At 40.9% G+C, this 17,549-nt stretch overlaps 1 protein-coding gene across 1 annotated transcript in view; it reads left to right on the plus strand.

The window, feature by feature from the left end:
- The window catches only part of LOC139723249 (uncharacterized), a 77,832-nt gene that overhangs the window by 45,733 nt on the left and 14,550 nt on the right, over nucleotides 1-17,549 (plus strand). The window contains exons 9-11 of the mRNA XM_071634507.1: nucleotides 4,905-5,470; nucleotides 7,147-7,330; nucleotides 11,993-13,812. Coding sequence (XP_071490608.1) covers nucleotides 4,905-5,470; nucleotides 7,147-7,330; nucleotides 11,993-13,812 — 2,570 coding nt within the window. The remainder of the gene's footprint in view (nucleotides 1-4,904; nucleotides 5,471-7,146; nucleotides 7,331-11,992; nucleotides 13,813-17,549) is intronic.

Raw genomic sequence — 17,549 nt, forward strand, 5'->3', positions numbered from 1 at the left:
TTTAATCACAATTTAAAGTATGATGACGTCATCAAATTTCAAAACCATGACATGGACTTGAAAGGCAAATGTTCAAAGTAAAACATATCTGAATTTGGGGTAATATTAAGCTTAAACAACAGAGATACGAGCAAATGAATGTCAGAAACAGTACCTCAAAAAAATTAATTCCACTTTTTTGATTTCAGATGATGATATGATGACGTCATGAGTTTTCCTGGCAATATCGGTACTTGAAACGTTATTTCCAATTCATATGCTTTTGTAATATGCAAGAGAAATATAGGGTCAATGGACGATTTAAAGAGCTATGGCGAAATAAACAAAGACATGTTTTTTCACTATATTTGCAGAAAGACGCGCGCGCGGAATTTCAACTTTGACACCAGTGCATTCCTTTGTTATAGGTCAAAATCGATCGGAAATCAATGAATATTGTTACTCAAAGTATCAGAAATCCAAATCGGTCAAAAAAATTGCATTTTCATGTTAGTTACGCCCTCTGCGCGCGAAATTGCGCGGACGGACGCGCACGCGAGAAAATGTTTGAAACGCTTAAAATTGTCTGAAACTTCGAGATTTCCCATTGGGAAGTCGTTTTGAGCCTTTTAAAATTTTAACGCGCGCAAACGCGCGCGTAATGATGACCTGGGTAACTAGCGTTAAAATGTAAGATAGAGCGTGACCTGAACTTTATGTCCACCGAAAATGATACAGAAATGATATCTAGTTATGAAGTTATGATCGATCATGTGACAAGGTCCGAAAATCACAAAATGGCGCCTAGATGACGTCATAGATATGTTACTGTCATGAAAACCTTATTGTGGCTAGATATTGTTATGAGACATGTTGACTGAAAATGTCATGTTATTCCGTAATGTCATTGTTGAGATATTGACGACACAAAATGTGGCAGAAAGAAAGAAGAATAAAAAAAAAGAGAAATTTTGACAATCACAATAGGTGATACGCTGATAGCGTATCACCTAATAATTGCTACCCTTAACATATGTCAGTATCAAGTTGATGGAATTTGTAATTTTCATAAAAAGATAAATTTTCATGGAATTTTCTTTATATTTTCTTTTTATTGTTGTCCACTCATACGTCATAACCTCTAGTAGTCTCCTCATCCAGAGGTACCAACACCAAAACTTTAAAAATTCATAACTTTTGCATCAATTGTCAGATTTTCTTCAAACTTTCACTGATGTGTTCTACTAATTTTGCTGCTTTCACTCAATCCACATTGCTCTTTGGGTTTGCCTTCCCTTTAAGAGCTAGAAGTCTCCTTGGAAAGACAGTGACCTAGAATCAGGAGTTCAGATATATATATGCTTTTGGCATGACTGTCTACTTCCTTACTCTTTATATTTCTTCATTGCACAGTTTACTCTGATGTTGTCACTGAACAGAGAAGAAAAAACAAACACAAGCAAAAGTACGAATGAAAGAAATTGTTTAATTATCAAAGCATGTAGAAACTAGCATGGACAACATATTGCATTGTTCAAAGGAATGTCATTTACATGGGATTATACATTTAGGATATGTAGCAAGCATATGAAATGATAGGACAAGTGTAATAAATGTCAGGGTTTTCCTGTTAACAGCTGCTCTTCCGAATTTTCAGGATATATCCCAAAATATCATTGGGGAATCTTTCATGGTCATGTCTACCGATAAATGAAAGAATGTATCCCCCCTATCCAATGTGTCATCTTCTATCTCAAACGTTGAAAGGCTTGCAATGAGAATTCTAAGTTCAGATTGGAAAAAGCACCTAAAAATAAATTTCTGTAACACACAAACTTCACACTTTCTTTTGTAAGCAAATAAAAGAAAGCATGATGCAGTGTTTGTGCAAATGATGTCTGAACAGAGACTTTGAAAGTATGAAATGTTTGGAAGGGAATATCTCTGTTACTTTTTGTTCAAATATACATGGATATCACATACGGCTTTATATTCCCATGAAGGTATTCTTCAGATTATATGACCTTTTGAAAGTTTTTATGAACTTTGGTAGTGATATATAATGCAAATGTTTATAATATTGTGTTTTCAGAAAAAAAAATAAGTGAAAGCAGTTTTTGGAAGGCAGTTTACTTTCAGATATTGAACCGCTACTTTTAGTGAATGATTCGCGAAGGAAATGTATCGCATCATGTGAAATGTTGCTTTGATGACAAGTTGATATTTTATTCTCTTTATGAAAATCTAAAAAGAAAACAAAATGAAACAGTTTTCAAGAAATGTAGATTATAGATGCCTAATATTCCATTTTTAGCTCACCTGAGCCAAAGGCTCAAGTGAGCTATTGCGATCGCCCTTCGTCCGGCGTCCGTCGTGCGTCGTGCGTCGTGCGTAAACTTTTTACATTTTCATCTTCTTCTTGAAAACCCCAAGACCGATTTTCATCAAACTTGGCAGGTAGCATCCCTAGGGGGTTAGGAACTCAATTTGTTAAAATGGGCACCATGCCCCACCCAGGGGGCCCCCAGGGGGGCCCAAACCCCCCAAAATTAAGGAATCTGTAAAAATCTTCTTCTCTAGAACCAGAAGTGATAGAGCTAAGTTAATACTATGAGTTAGTACATTGATGACTGTAGTTTCAAGTTTGTTCATGGCAGAATCAGGGGTGCCCCCCTTGGGACCCAGGGGAGGGGGGTGGGGAAGGGTTCTAATGGGGCCTAAATTGTACATTTTCATCTTCTTCTTGAGAACCCCATGACCCATTTTCACCAAACTTGGCAGGTAGCATCCCTAGGGGGTTAGGAACTCAATTTGTTAAAATGGGCACCATGCCCCACCCAGGGGGCCCCCAGGGGGCCCAAACCCCCCAAAATTAAGGAATCCGCAAAAATCTTCTTCTCTAGAACTAGAAGTGATAGAGCTAAGTTAATACTATGAGTTAGTACATTGATGACTGTGGTTTCAAGTTTGTTCATGGCAGAATCAGGGGTGCCCCCCTTGGGACCCAGGGGAGGGGGTGAGGAGGGGTCCTAATGGCGCCTAAATTGTACATTTTTATCTTCTTCTTGAGAACCCCATGACCCATTTTCACCAAACTTGGCAGGTAGCATCCCTAGGGGGTTAGGAACTCAATTTGTTAAAATGGGCACCATGCCCCACCCAGGGGGCCCCCAGGGGTCCCAAACCCCCCAAATGAAGGAATCTTTATTAATCTTCTCTAGAATCAGAAGTTATAGAGCTGAAATAATACTATGAGTGAGTACATTAATGACTGTAGTTTCAAGTTTGTTCATAGGAGATCCAGGGGTGCCCCTCTTGGGTAGGGGGGGGGGGGGTGGTTGGAAGGGTCCAAATGGGGGCCTGAAATGTACATTTTCATCTTCTTCCTCAAAACCTCATGATGGATATTTGTCAAACTTGGCAGGTAGCATCCCTAGGGGGTCAGGATCTCAATTTATCAAAATGGGCACCATGCCCCACCCAGAGGGCCCCAGGGGGCCCCAATCCCCCCAAATTAAGGAATCTTAAAAAAATTGGGCCCTTATTGTACATTTTCATCTTCTACTTGAGAATGCCTGGTCAAATTTTGGTAGAGCTGTGAATAATATAGATTAGTGACTGCGTGAAAGGTGAACTTGCGATACTCAGGTGAGCGCTAGACCCGCGGGTCTCTTGTTATATCACAAAATTAGATCTGAATGTGATCTATTCCAAGTGTGTAATACCGTTGAGGACGAGTTCCGAGTATACTCTGGCAGGTGTCTATGGGAAATGTGTGTTGTAGCAAAATCAAACCGTCCTCAACGGGCTAATATGCATAGCCATGTACAGGCTTGATGATAGGGAAACTATTAGGGGTTATGAGAGAGGGTCATTACCTTCAAAGTATGGCTTGCTGTACTGCCATCCTTTTAAACCATGCCAATGGGGGCCCCAGTTCCTGTCAGAATGTTTTCAACTGGATGTTCTCAATGAGGGATGAATTATCCCGGCATGACACAGTCCAAAAGGTGATATCTGTTTAGAACAGTTGTGGTGTTGTGGTTGACACTCACAAACAGTCTCGGGTCTGCCATGAATTTTTCTTTGGCATGAGATTACATCACCCAGATATTCTGAAGACACACCCAAATCTGGCTCTTCAATTCCTGAAGGTCAAAAGGAACTGCATTTTTTGTTGTTGTTGTTGTTGTGTACAGCCTTTTAATCTGCCTCTTGTTTGTTTGTTTGTTTGTGTGTGTGTGTGTGTGTGTGTGTGTGTGTGTGTGTAAATTTCTACCTCTATGAATGTCAGTAATTTTGTCAAAATGCCAACAATTTAATAGCTTTAAATACGCAAACCTTCATCCATTACTTAATGATTCAGTCGCTGCTCTCCCCAGCATGATGAAAGTGATATTGTAAACATAGTTGTCTTGAACTGCAGTGCTGAAATTAAGAAGTGTGATTGATATGTTATTGACTTGACAGAAATAGGCTAGACCCTAAATATCTGCACTCTACTGTTGATTGAAAGACAACCACTCATGAGCATGTTTATTCTGAAAACATGACATTTCAATAGGACAAAGTGTAAGTTTGCAATTAAAATGTGAATCACAGACATTTTGCTGGACAGTATGATATACTGTACTTTACATGCCTGAAGGGAGGACATATTTGATTGCATCAGCACTTTACACTGTCAACTACAATGACAAATGGTTAACACATAGTACTACTAAATAAGCCAGTTTACATTTTGACAGCAGACTCCATTCTTACTGTAGCTGTAGATATGTTTGTAGCTGTACATTACACGGACGGTTAATATTACAGAAATCCGAGGATACATTCATATTTTTCTCAGAAGTTGTTTATCAGATCAAAGGACATAATAGAATATTTCTTGTCTTGCCCTTTCGCTTGTGACAATGATAAAGCAGACCCCAACTTTCAGCACCAGCAACGCAAGAACAAGGGTGCCTGTCTGTCTGAGCCATTGCCTCCCACAAACCTGCGGCAGAGGACGTTCATTAAGTCCACCCACAAGTCCAAGCAGACCCGAGGCAGCCCAAGTCCGACCACCCCTCTCAGCCCCCTGGAGATGGACACGCACGAAAACCCCCACTACCAGGAGGAGGAGGATATCGAGGGAGGAGAGGGGTGCGGGGACAACGTGAGCGAAGCGGGCACCTACACCATCGAGAGCGACTCCCAGTCCAAGGAGGTCCAGGAGGCGCGGGAGAAGATCGACGACGTCTTCGGCGTCGGGAGGAGCGCTGGGGAGGAGGAGGGAGCGGTGGATGGGGAAAAGTTGCCCAGCGACGACGACACCGACAAGGATGTCGGGGACGAGATTGAGGAGGAAGAGGTGTTCAGCGGGAAGCCGAACGGGAGGCGGAAGGAGGACGGGATGAGCGGACCGGGAATGAGCGGACCGGGCCTGAGGGTCAGAGGAGATGGGAGCAGCAGGACGGCCGTGGACAAGATTGAGGACATTGAAGGCAAGGTAGGAACTGGTGTCATGACTATGACATCACAGGACTGTCAAGCTTGTGCATCTTTGTTACCCCTTTCTGTGCCATTGAATCAAATGTGCAGAACTTTCTCATACATACCTATGGACAGAAATACATATGGCACACAAATTATTTGTCATGATTTATGTAATTTTCAGGTGAAATTAATCCAGCTAAACGTTTTGAAGCTCATCTAGTAGAGACACTGGATATTATCATCAAGATGCATAGTGTAGAGTCTTGAAATTGATTCATATTTTTTTGATATGATTGAAAATTTTGGAGTTGCTGAGCTTGACAATGATGTCAATTCGTTGGGGGAAAGGGGTAAAGCATTCATTTGTGAACGTGCGTGGGTGATAGATATGTTGGGGATGACTTTAGGGTAGAGATTATTCATTCTGATTCACTTTGTGCAAAATGTCAACACTGTCAGGGTCACTTTCCCATAAGTATTGTCTGCAGTTAACAGTTGAATTATTGCAGACACTTAGGAATGTTCAAGTAAGGGGGAAAGTTCCTCATACCGAGAAATGAGGAAGTGCAGAGGAGGACTTGATGTTAGGCAGGTGGAACTTCTGGCAAAGTCATCGTCTTAGAGGGTTACAATTGTAATGAACTTGGCACATATGGCATGACCTAGACCCGGCTCACAGGCGGCACGGGGGCATCATATGGGGGGGGGGGGATCTTTGGTTGGGAAGTGAGAATTTGTGCAGTGCTGTGCCAATGCACAACTGTAGCAGGCGGTCTTGCTTTGGACATTCGCCCATTTTTCTTCCCTTTCGTAGGGTGGGGGTGGGAAGGGAATTATTAATTTCCATATCACTTGAAGTTAGTATTGGCGAGTCAGAAAACTGAAGTGATTTATGCCTTCATCATTTTGTAATTTCAAGAGTACATACTTTACTCTCTTTGATTAGTTACTTTGTGCATTGTTTGTGATGAAAACCATGCTAGCAAAGTTAGGCAAACTGACAGCAAAAAGTGCATAAGCACTCTTTTTGAAAGGTTGCCATGAAATTATGCTTATTTTTGAAGTTTTCTCTACTGTCAGGAGACTGTCAGTTGTTCATTCCCAAATGTGTGTTTGTCATTCATTGCAAGTCTTGCATTCTAGAATGGGATATAATGGATCCAAGCAACAATGCAAGTTTAGAATTTCTCATTTTTGTATCTGTTTGCATGCATTTGTCTGGTCTACATTGTTGCAAGTTCTTCAACTTTTCAACTGTGGAAAGATATTATGGCTCAAAATGAAAAATACTGGTACTGCAAGCACAAAAACTGTGCATCAAATATCTTTAATCTTATTCACTGATCAATATCTTTGTGTAGGTCAGCATACTTCTGTTTACGTAGTCTGGGTGCTCTTAAATTTTTATGAAATGGGCGTAAATGGTTAATCGGTACCCAGTGCAGTGTAATTACCACTACCTCTTCGTTGATGGTATCTATTTGTGCATGATATGTGAATGTGTATATCATCTTACATGCTCTATGTATAGACAGTGTGATGTAAGTGAGGTATAAGTCTGAGCTGCAGAAATAATTGAGCTTCATTGATGTCTAGATGGCGTTTGGGGATGCCGTCCTGGTGACGTTGTCTCTTTAGTCCATTTTGCCCTTCACAAAGAAAAAAAATGTCTTTCAATTTTACTTTCAGCAGAGACAAGGGGGTCCAGGCACCCCCCACTGGGTCCACCAGTGGGCCTCCATGACCACCAACTCCACCCCTCACTCCACCAGCGGCGACAGGCAGCAGGTTCTCTCTCCCGACAGGCACGCCCCTCCAACCCAGATCGCGGCTGAATTCGAGGATGAGCATTCCTCCAAGATGAATGAGAGAGGTAAATGGGTTCAATTTTTCTCTTAGAATGCATAGTGCATGTTTCAAGAGTACATGCTAGAAAAGAATGTTTTACTCATAAAGTAGCCTTAGTGATACCAATTTGTATACTACACACCAAACTTACCAAATACTATGTATATGTGTCTGAATATAGTTGTGTGATGTATGTACGTACGTATGTATGTTTGTATGTTGTGTATATGTCTTACAATGTGTCTGCATGCATGAGTATATATATGTGTATGGTTGTTGTTTTTGTGTGTGTGTGCCCTTCTACATGACTATTTTCTGCTGAATTTACACATGATTTTCACTGGCATGCACAATTTTCACTGGCATGCTCGATGGTTTTAAAGATGATTTGAAAAAATATTTGCAGATGTCTTTGATTATGGAGTTGCATGATGGATTCAGTACTCAGCAGAGTGCATTCAACAAGCTGAAATAGGCCAAGTTCATGAAGATGGTTCACTTCTGTGAAGTAAATTGCAGTTGTTATCACCAACCAGACTGTATGACCAGTGTATTCTTAAAAAGCTTACTGGTCACAAAATGGTATATGACTGTGCAATGTGAACTCAAGTACAGCAGAAATCATCATTAAGGTTATCTCCAGATCACATGTCAGTATGATATTATAAAATGTTTATAATGCCTCCTCTTCTCTGAGATAAAAGCAAAGTTATACGTATGAATATGCATGGGTGGGACTACATGCCATGATCAAACTGTGCACTTGAACATTGGAGTACACATCCCTTGTCTTAAAGAAAGTGGTGAAATATTTTGTCTCATTCTTATACCACTGTCTCTCATGATGACAGCCAGCAGAAATGATCCAAATTCTGTTGGAATGTCAAAAATATCAGTACTGCAAGCAGCAGGACGCTTCTATGCTGTCATCACAATAATTGCGTGCCATTATAAGCCAGAGAATCTAAGTCAGCCCAGGGAGGTGGGTTTTCCCCCTCCCTTTTCAGCTGGCTACACTGTGCATTTGGTCACTAATCCACCAAATTGTATTGTCATGTTTTCCAGGAAGTCATTGTTCCACAGTATAGTGAGGCATTGTTGTTGACAGATTAATCTGATCTCATAATCTTGCGAGATTACTGTGAGTCAGATTGTAGAAGATTACAAGCTTAGGTTTTGGTTGATGATGATTGTTTATAGACTAAAGCTATTGGCTTGGTGATTTGAGCTGCAATGCAAGAATATGAGTAGTCTGCTTGTCTATTCACTGCTGCATGAAGTGTGTACAGTGGTTTACTGTCAAGTTATTTTTTTAATAGTTTGTGGTTGTGCAGTAAGAGCAGGGAAGTGAGCAAATTTGTGAATTGAATACATCTCAAGAAAGTAAACTGTATTTAAAGACATCTTATTGCAAAGAGATGCAGCATTTTATGATATATTTTAATACAAAGATGAGATTTCGGGCAATGTTGATGACAGATATCAACTGCTAGATTGATTGATATTCGACCTCTCAATGTTCTGCAATTCAGATTCCAGGTGCCCATTTCACAAAGGCATTTGCAGTTATTAAACTGTAGCTGCAACCAAAAAACAACCAACTAGCCTTGAGCATTTTAGGTTGTTAACCATAGGACCTGCAATTATCACAACTTTTAATGGTTGCTGTCATTATGATGAAATAGGCTTCTTGTGGGTTGTGAAGGTGGAATGTTTGTACAGTGAAACATGCATAGAACAGAAGAGAGAAGACCTTTGAAATGTGCCAAACATCTAGAAACACACTACTTTCCTGGCATCCAGCCTCACTGTGGAATAGTTGTGCATTACTCACTCTTCCTCTGTGAATCCTGGAGTACATTGCAACACAGAATTCCTCCTGGTGTAGTTTATTTATATATGCACATTAATGCACTCATTCATGTTGTTTAAAGGTATGACAGACCTTAAACACCTTTTATCTATTAAAATGTGATTATTTGCCAAATATTCTTCATCCTCTCAACTTGTCAAAATTTTTTTTTTTTCAAAGGAGATGTCCAGAGCTTTGCTTAGAATGATTTTGTGATTCCAGGTTTTTCTCTATGTGTGGTAATTTTGCAAGTATAAGTCTTGTTCTTTGTGGTTATACATGCCAACTTCTTGCTGGGTGATTTTTTGTATCTGAACAGTTCAGATGAGAGAAAATTTGTATGACAGATGGTATCACTATCTGAGTAGAACAATGGAGCAGTTTGGCAAAGTAAGGTTTGAAGTTCTGCTCTATCCCACGTTTTAAAAGCATCTGAAGAAGTTCTGGTCTAAGTATGGGTCTCATGGAGTTTGGTGCAAAGATGAAATATTAATATCATTCAAGTCCTTGTGCCAAGAGGAAGAGGGCTGGAGAGAAATCAACAGTACATGTGATTGCCACCTGCAGCTGTTGCTAATTATCTATTTTTGGCCTCGAGAAAATAGATTTTTATCAGGATATTGCTGTGTCATTTTACCTCCTGCATGTTGATGGTCAAAGAGAATGTGCCCTTTGTTGTAGTATAGTAAAAAGCCCATGAATGGTGTCCTCTACACAAATTTAGGAATGGCTTGATCATAAAAGACACTACAAGGACAAATTCACTTCACACTTGGCTTGATTAATCTTAATGACTTAAAGCTCTGATTCAATGCCTGCAGTGATCCAGCAAAAACACAAAAATTCCCTGTTGACAAATAAATGAGGAAGTTTGCCTAAATGATCTAATGAAAAGGTAGTCTCAATTGCGGATGAGCTATTTATAGTTTAAAAGGGAATGTATAGTGTGTTGTTGGAATGGGCCTTGTGAACCTCAAGATTTCTCTCCCGTGTGTATGGAAGTGGGAGCTAGGGTATCACTCGCCATGGCATGGCATGCCGCTGGGCATTAAGTGAGATGCGAAGCCGAAGGAAATGGGTAAAGCTGGTGAGAGGGAGGTTCCCTGACCGCGGCAAGGAGCCTGATTTCCTGTGACGATGCTGCCGTGAATTTTCCATTCCGATATCCATAGTCTCTCTCAGATCTGTGTCCCTCTCTTACTCTCTGTATGGCTGTGTCTTGCTCTCTCTCTGTTGTCTCTCTCGCTGTGTCTCCCTGTCTCTCTGTTTTCACGTCTCTGGAGCGGCACACTGGCAACATGTTTATTGATGCCTTTCCAACATGGACATCGTTGTGGTACACCACTTATGCAGTGAAGCCAAAATTTTTCAGGGGGTACGGGGAGGGGTGAGGTGAGGGGGGAAAGGGGACGGTGGGGAAAGGGATGGGGGGAAATGGAGAGGGACAGAGATAGAGACCGCGATAATTTGGGGCCAGGGGAGAGGACGTGGGAGATTTCCTCTCTTGAGTCAGGGCTTTTTGAGGACATTTGCGGCTGGCTGGCGGTGAGGTGGCTTTACATGGGTATGTGCCTGCCTGCCTGCAGATTGTCAGAAACCTGAGCGTACGTACACCTGTGCCTGACTCGTATCCACTGCTAACTGGGTGACCATCTTTTCTCTGGATTATATATTTGGATAGTCAATTACAGAAAGACCTTCACTGGTGCTTTTAATTTCTGTGCGTGTAAGTGTGTGATATATTCAATGTCTTCTAGTTTTTGCTTTTCATCCATCTACATTTTGTATGTCACTGTCGTATACTAATAATTTTTTTTATCTTGTAATGGAGATCTTGGACATACAGTTGTATCGTAAACAAACTCAATTTGCAGTTACTCAACACTGACACAATTTGAGGATTTTTTCTCTCGGTTTGTTTAGCAGATCTATACAGAGAACACTAAAGCATTATTTGCTTTTAAGTTTGCACAAGCTGTTATACTGTTGTTTTTCCACTTGTGACATAATCTTTTCAAAATGTTTAAATCATTTTTTTAATAAATTCTTCTCTGTCATTGTAATTACTTAAGACTGTTCAAAATAGGACTTGCAAATGAAACTTCTTTGGAGGTGATAGGAAGAAAGGATATCAGGAACCTGCTAGGGAGTGATGAAAATTTAAGTGATATGAAATGAATCAACTGTGTTAATGTTAGTAGTAGCATTTCAGTCCTTCAAATAGACTTACTCGTGCCATCATTACATTTATGACATTCATGAACTTATCTTAATTTGCCCCTCCGTGCTGAAATAGCTACCAGGTAACTGTTGAATTTTGCAAACCTTTGGTTCGTGGGTACTGTTTCAGTGTTTGCGAAGGAGGACAAAATTCTTCCATGGACCAGGAAACTGTTGGCCTTAAAACATGTAATGATTGCATAATCTTTGATAGATTAATTAATTTATGCATTCATTCATGAACAAATTGAAGGATGAAGGAAGGAATGAATGAATATCTATAAATGTTCGCGGATGAATGAATGATTTGATAACAAAAGCTGTAGGGCTCTGCTAATTTGTAAACTTTGTATCAGTTAGAGCAACTTGGTGGCCTTCAGAAAGACCAACATCAATCTTGTGTGAATATCAGTAAAAGTGAGCATTTCCTACAAAATGAAAGATTATTTTGTTTCTCAGTCAGACATATTTTGCTGCTATCATAGTGTGCAAATTATGTCACCGTAAGTAATGGATGGTATGTAACAGTGAACAGGAATTAGATCTTAGTAATACTAAGGCAACATAGAAATGATATTAAATCTCAATTTGTTTTGCTTCACTTCAAAGGCTCAGATGATCACATAGATAGGAAGCCTCCAGCAGGCTCCAGGGCATCATCCAACCAATCCCTGGAGGCGGGGAGCCAGAAGGGACAGCGTGGGAAGCGTATCTTGCCATCGACACCGTCCAGCGACCGACCCCAGGCGCGCCAGTCCTCCACCTCCAGCAGCTCGGAGCAGACCATGCGGCAGAATGGCTTCGCAGCCTCCAACACCAGTGCCTTCCACAGCCCCCGCAGCCACCTGACCCAGCAGGACCAGCAGCACCCGGACCGCCCCTACAGCCAGGAGATCCCCGACAGGAGGATGGAGCAGAAGGCGTTTGGACAGCTGTCGCGCAGGCAGCTCCATGGGAGCTCCGACCCCATCGTCCCCCGTGGCTATCGGCAGGAAGAAGACCCCAGAGAATACGAACCGGAGGGTAGCATGGACACTGACGTCCTGCTGAAGGACACTGAGACACTGATGCGGAATCTGGAGGAGCGCATGCGGACAAAGCGCCATGACACGCCCTCTCCGGAGATGTCGGACTCGCACGAAATGTCACACGACATGTCCCAGGATCTTTCAGCAATATCATTTGAAGCAGATGTGGACACTGATGTGGATGTGGGAAGCAATGTGAGTTTGGTGGGAGGCAATAACACATGGGGAGGAAGCAAGTCCAGGCATTATTCCTGCCCTGAAGACAATAGTAACATGGAACAAATGCACTATAACAATGGCAGACAAAAGACACCGAGAAGTGGTGAGAAGCCTCGTACAACCCAGGCTGAAGCTTCCACAAGAACAAGCAGTAAATCCACCACTGCTTCCAGCAATAAGGGAGGTATATGGAGCAGGTTGTCCACACCGAATAAACACAAAATGACCTCTCTGGAGAAAGATGCAAATGCAGATACTGTCAGTGATTCAGAGCATTCTTTCAGGCGGAACACTCATTTAACAGGCTCACTGCCTTCTGGGAGGATAACGGGCCGCTCATCGCAAAAGACGAACACTGCTGCACCAAAGTCCACAAAAAAGCCAAAGAGCACCAAGGCACCAAATATATCACAGCCTCGCCAGACCCGCAGCACCATGTTGCGCAAGAGTCGCTTCAGTGAGGACTCAGGTGCAGACCACAGTGATATTAGCCCCAGTTCAAGCATGTCCGACCTCAGCTCTTCCAGGAACTTCCGCCGAGTGGGTTCTCTCCGCGAAACCTCCACTCGCAGCAGCGGAGTCATGTCAGATTCGGGTCGTCGCACTCCAGTGGACAGGACCACCCGAGTCAGATCATCCACCCCAACTGCCAGAAACGGTGGCGATTCGTCCAGTAGGACTGATCACAGCTTGGGATCACAAATAGTCAGACACGCCCGCACCCAATCCCTACAGGAGCAGAAGATGAAGGGGGCGGAACCACGTTCAAAGCTGCCCACGGCAGGTTCCCAGTGTCGGTCGGGAGCGTTGTCCCGGAAAAGCTCCATCGGCTCCACAGACGGAAGCGTGTCTGGCGTCCGCAAAACAACTGGGGGAGCCTGGCGCAGGTATGACGCCGCCGAAGACTCAGAACCAGACGTGGAGTCCTACATCAAGAACGTCAGTTCCAGGCGCTCCTTGGTCCAGCAGCAGAGTGAGGATAGGCAGTCCTTGGCCATCCAGAGGCAGAAGTCCAGCTCCCTGCAGAATCTCCAGGCCCCGGGCCCCCAGCGGTCCCAGACCAAGAAGGGAACCAACCTACGGGTGGAGATCGCTCAGGCCAGCAACACCCTGGCACAGAATCTGCAGAGGCTAGCCCAAGGAGAGTCTATCAATCAGATTCAGATTGACCGAATACCTAAAGAACAGGTAAGCAGCAGATCCTTACACATTTTTCAATAGTTTTCAGGTTCATGGTTATCAATGTTCATGTCCTCCTGATCTCTTTGATTGCATTTGCAACCATTTATGAGATGTTTAGTGTTTTCATCATTTTGACAATGTTATCGGCCTTCTGTGCAGCAACAATCTGAGCATTTCTTCATTTGAATGAATATTCATGACAACTAATTAGACATGTTTCAAGATTCTGTCCAAAATTTTGAAAAGAGACAGTGCATTTTGCATCTAACACAACTCTGTGAAAGGGATACTATTCTAAATGTAGATTTAGAACGATATGAATGATTCATGGCTGTTATACGTGATGAATTATTCTTCATTTAACAGTTTCTTTTGTGCCTTTTCACACTTCTCACATGACCATTCACGTAAACTCAGCTCATTTTTCATTTTGTGGTAAGTCTCACTCTCTCTCTCAGAATCAGCTGTGCTTGGTTGTGGTAGTGCGTCCTGTATGCATGAGTGTAGACCACCTCCGTCTATATGCCACTTGTAGCGTGTAGTTTGTGGATGTTATCTGTAGCGGACCCTCGCGACTGCGCGCTCTTCTCAGGACATAGCATTCCTTGGCAGGACCACCGTACTTATCTAATATGTTTGCAAATGGTTTATGGGTATCCTAAATGCTTTTTCTACTCAGATGGCACTCCCATGTTAACTGTATGCCAGCATTATATATATGCATCTGATGCAATATATACTGTAGCCAAGTCATAACACTATTTATCCACATGCTGAAGCAATACAAAGGCACACAGTGTACGCGCAAAGCCCACGTGAGCATTAGCCATTTATAGAAGTTCTAGAACTAAAAAATCCTGAACATAATGGTAACAGACAGCTATGTGGGTGTGACTGTGAATTCAAAACAGGTATCATATAATCCATGATATTGGCACAAAATTCTCAAAAACAGACCATAGATGAGCACTATGCATGCCATAAACTTTACGACTATTGATACCAACTAACAAGGTATGTGAAAATGTCACCAAATATTTGCGATGTCAGATGGCCTATAACAATCCCTACTATTCCCAATTTCCTTGTTTGATTTTGTTTTTGTTCTTTGAACTCTTAATATACTTTTGTTTCTCTTGGTGTGAATATAGGGTATTTAGTTCACAAATGTCAAGGTGGCTAGGACAAATCTCTGGTTAAGATTGTACAGCAGTTTTGTGAATTTGTAAATTCAACTACTATTTGGGTGTTTGTGAATTATGTGGTGTGTGTTGTGTTAAATATCTGGTCAGGTAGAATGAATTTGGGAATTTCGTCACTGCCTCTGGGTGGTTTTTTTTTCTCTCTCCTACTCACCTTCTTTTGATTATGGGTATAGCAGAAAAGAAAATTATTGACAGTATTGAATTTATTTTTTACACCTTACATTGTTCTCTTTTGTGAACATTGTGTAATTTCAACATTGCCATAATTCAAGCAACACTGAAAACTAGTTGGGATATTCTTATCTGAATATCTCCTGTAGTAAAACAAAAAGTTTTGTGAGAGTATGCTACTGTGATAGTTATAAAACTTGTGTGGTGGACAGCTAAAAATCTTGAAACACATTCTACAATTACAAAGCAACAAGAAATCTTTTCTTGGTCCTCCTTTTCTACCTCTTCCTCCTCTGAGCACTCCCTCACCTTTCTTCTTTAATAAACTGATATTGAAATTTAACTTAAAATCTTGAAACTTATTTTAATGTTTCTAAATAATGAGTTTTTGGTTGCACTTTAATGCATTGTGAGTTACACGATTTGTCTGTGTGTGTTGTGTTTTATATTTGACTTCAGTATGACTTTGGGGGGAAAATAATTTTTTTGCATGATGTGCAAGTATGGTTATTTATTGTGACCTTCTGTGCAAATTTGTACATTTTTTTTGTATTGCCTACACTTTAAAATCTGTTGTTTAGTTTTATGATGACTGAGCATCATGCTCAATACAACTAACATGAGCATGTTCTAATTATATAAAAAAATGCCAGTTTTCAGGCAAAAACCTGGATTCATGCCTTGATAGTACCAGGGAGGTGAGACACCTCCCTGGTAGTATCAAAGTTTGGGTCCCTGTGTGTACAAAGTGGATTGATGTAGATGTATTTCAGGCCCTCTTTCATTCTAAACTGGCATCCCTGTTATATACGTGTACAGTGTTGCATCCAGCTTAAATGAGTACCTATAAGAGTATCGAAATTACTGAGCATTATGGATTCTTTAAGCTACAAGATGCCCTAGTATGGGATTTCAAATGGAACCTTTTTATGGCATACCTTAATCAACAACTACAGGCCCTAGCATTCTTGTTTTTTGCTGCTGTATTTAAAGCCACTTTCCAATTTTGCTGATTATAACTTCAGTGATAAATTTCTTACCACTACTATTTGCCTATCTTTAATACTCCAAACACACTGTACTGGATGGTATTTCTGTGAGGTTGCCTTATACCGAGGGTCTCAAAACATTTATTCTTCTTTATATGCAAACTCGTCACAGCTGCCATTCTTAACAGCCTATTTTATTTCAACCATTTCACAGGCAATTTTAGTACTTGTTTGATTCTTTCTTATTCAACTAAAATTACCGGGAGGGTGGTTATGTAGGTTTTTGTTCAATTTTTATTGTTTTTTGTTATAAAATCATTTCACAGAGGCTTGCTCCTAATTATCAACTAATAGCCTGATGTATTTTGATCCACTTGCATGGGCAGAACTGGCTCTGCATATGGGTTGTCAGTTTTAAGTCTTGGCTTCATATACAGATACTGTGGAAGTATCCAATGTATTAAAGAGGGGTTATTTGAGGATTTGTATTGTTTGGGAAGGTGTAAAAGGATTGAAAGAGTACTTTCATTTGTCATATCCACAATCAGAGGCATTTTAATCTAAAACCTGCCATTTCGTATCTGTATGCTAATTTAAACCACTGATGTAGAATGCCTTCATCACCAGGAAAGATCATTAAGATAGTGTCATGATTTAAATAGTACATATTGCATAACTCTAATCCATATTCTGCCGTACATGATGAAGCTCTGGCTATCAACATTGTAATGTTGAGTTGATGAATGGACAGCAGAATTATGGCTTTAAAAAAACAACAACCACAACAACAAATCCTGTGGAGTCTGCGTAGTCCCACAATGCTAGGCTGTACATGTCAGATTGTAAGGATTAAGATTCAGTGCATCAACAAGTAGATAATACTTGAAGTATATAATGGAAATCAATGTAGGAGATTCAACACTGGATTGAAAACAACAATAACAACAACTAAAAAAAAACAACAACAGCTGTCTTCTTACAGTAAGTTGCTATAAGTGGTAAACTGATTTTCTTTGTCTAGGAAATATTGATGTCCACGTTGTCTGTTATGTCTTGTTTTAAATTAGTCTTCTGTATTATTTTGCAGTGGCATGAATCAATGTCTGTGATGTTCTCTATGTCTTCTCTGATTTCAGTTTTAGTTGGTGAATTGAAAAAAAAAAAGTGATAAAAAAAGCCCCAAAATGACTTCTGTCCTTTCATCACAATGAAAACAACTTGCGAAAATTAAGAACTGAAACACAGTCCCAGACCTGAATAAAGTCTGTCAAATATGTGGAAAATAAGTATGGCAGTGAGAAAATGTTATGTTTCCCCCACCAGTGGAAGGCAAGGGTATTAAAACCTTTAATAGTTACAGTGTATTGCTCCAGGCTGA

The sequence above is a fragment of the Diadema antillarum genome, unplaced genomic scaffold, assembly GCF_040938485.1.
Source record: "Diadema antillarum isolate AM-2024a unplaced genomic scaffold, OU_Dant_1.0 scf00000183, whole genome shotgun sequence".
Taxonomy (NCBI): domain Eukaryota; kingdom Metazoa; phylum Echinodermata; class Echinoidea; order Diadematoida; family Diadematidae; genus Diadema; species Diadema antillarum.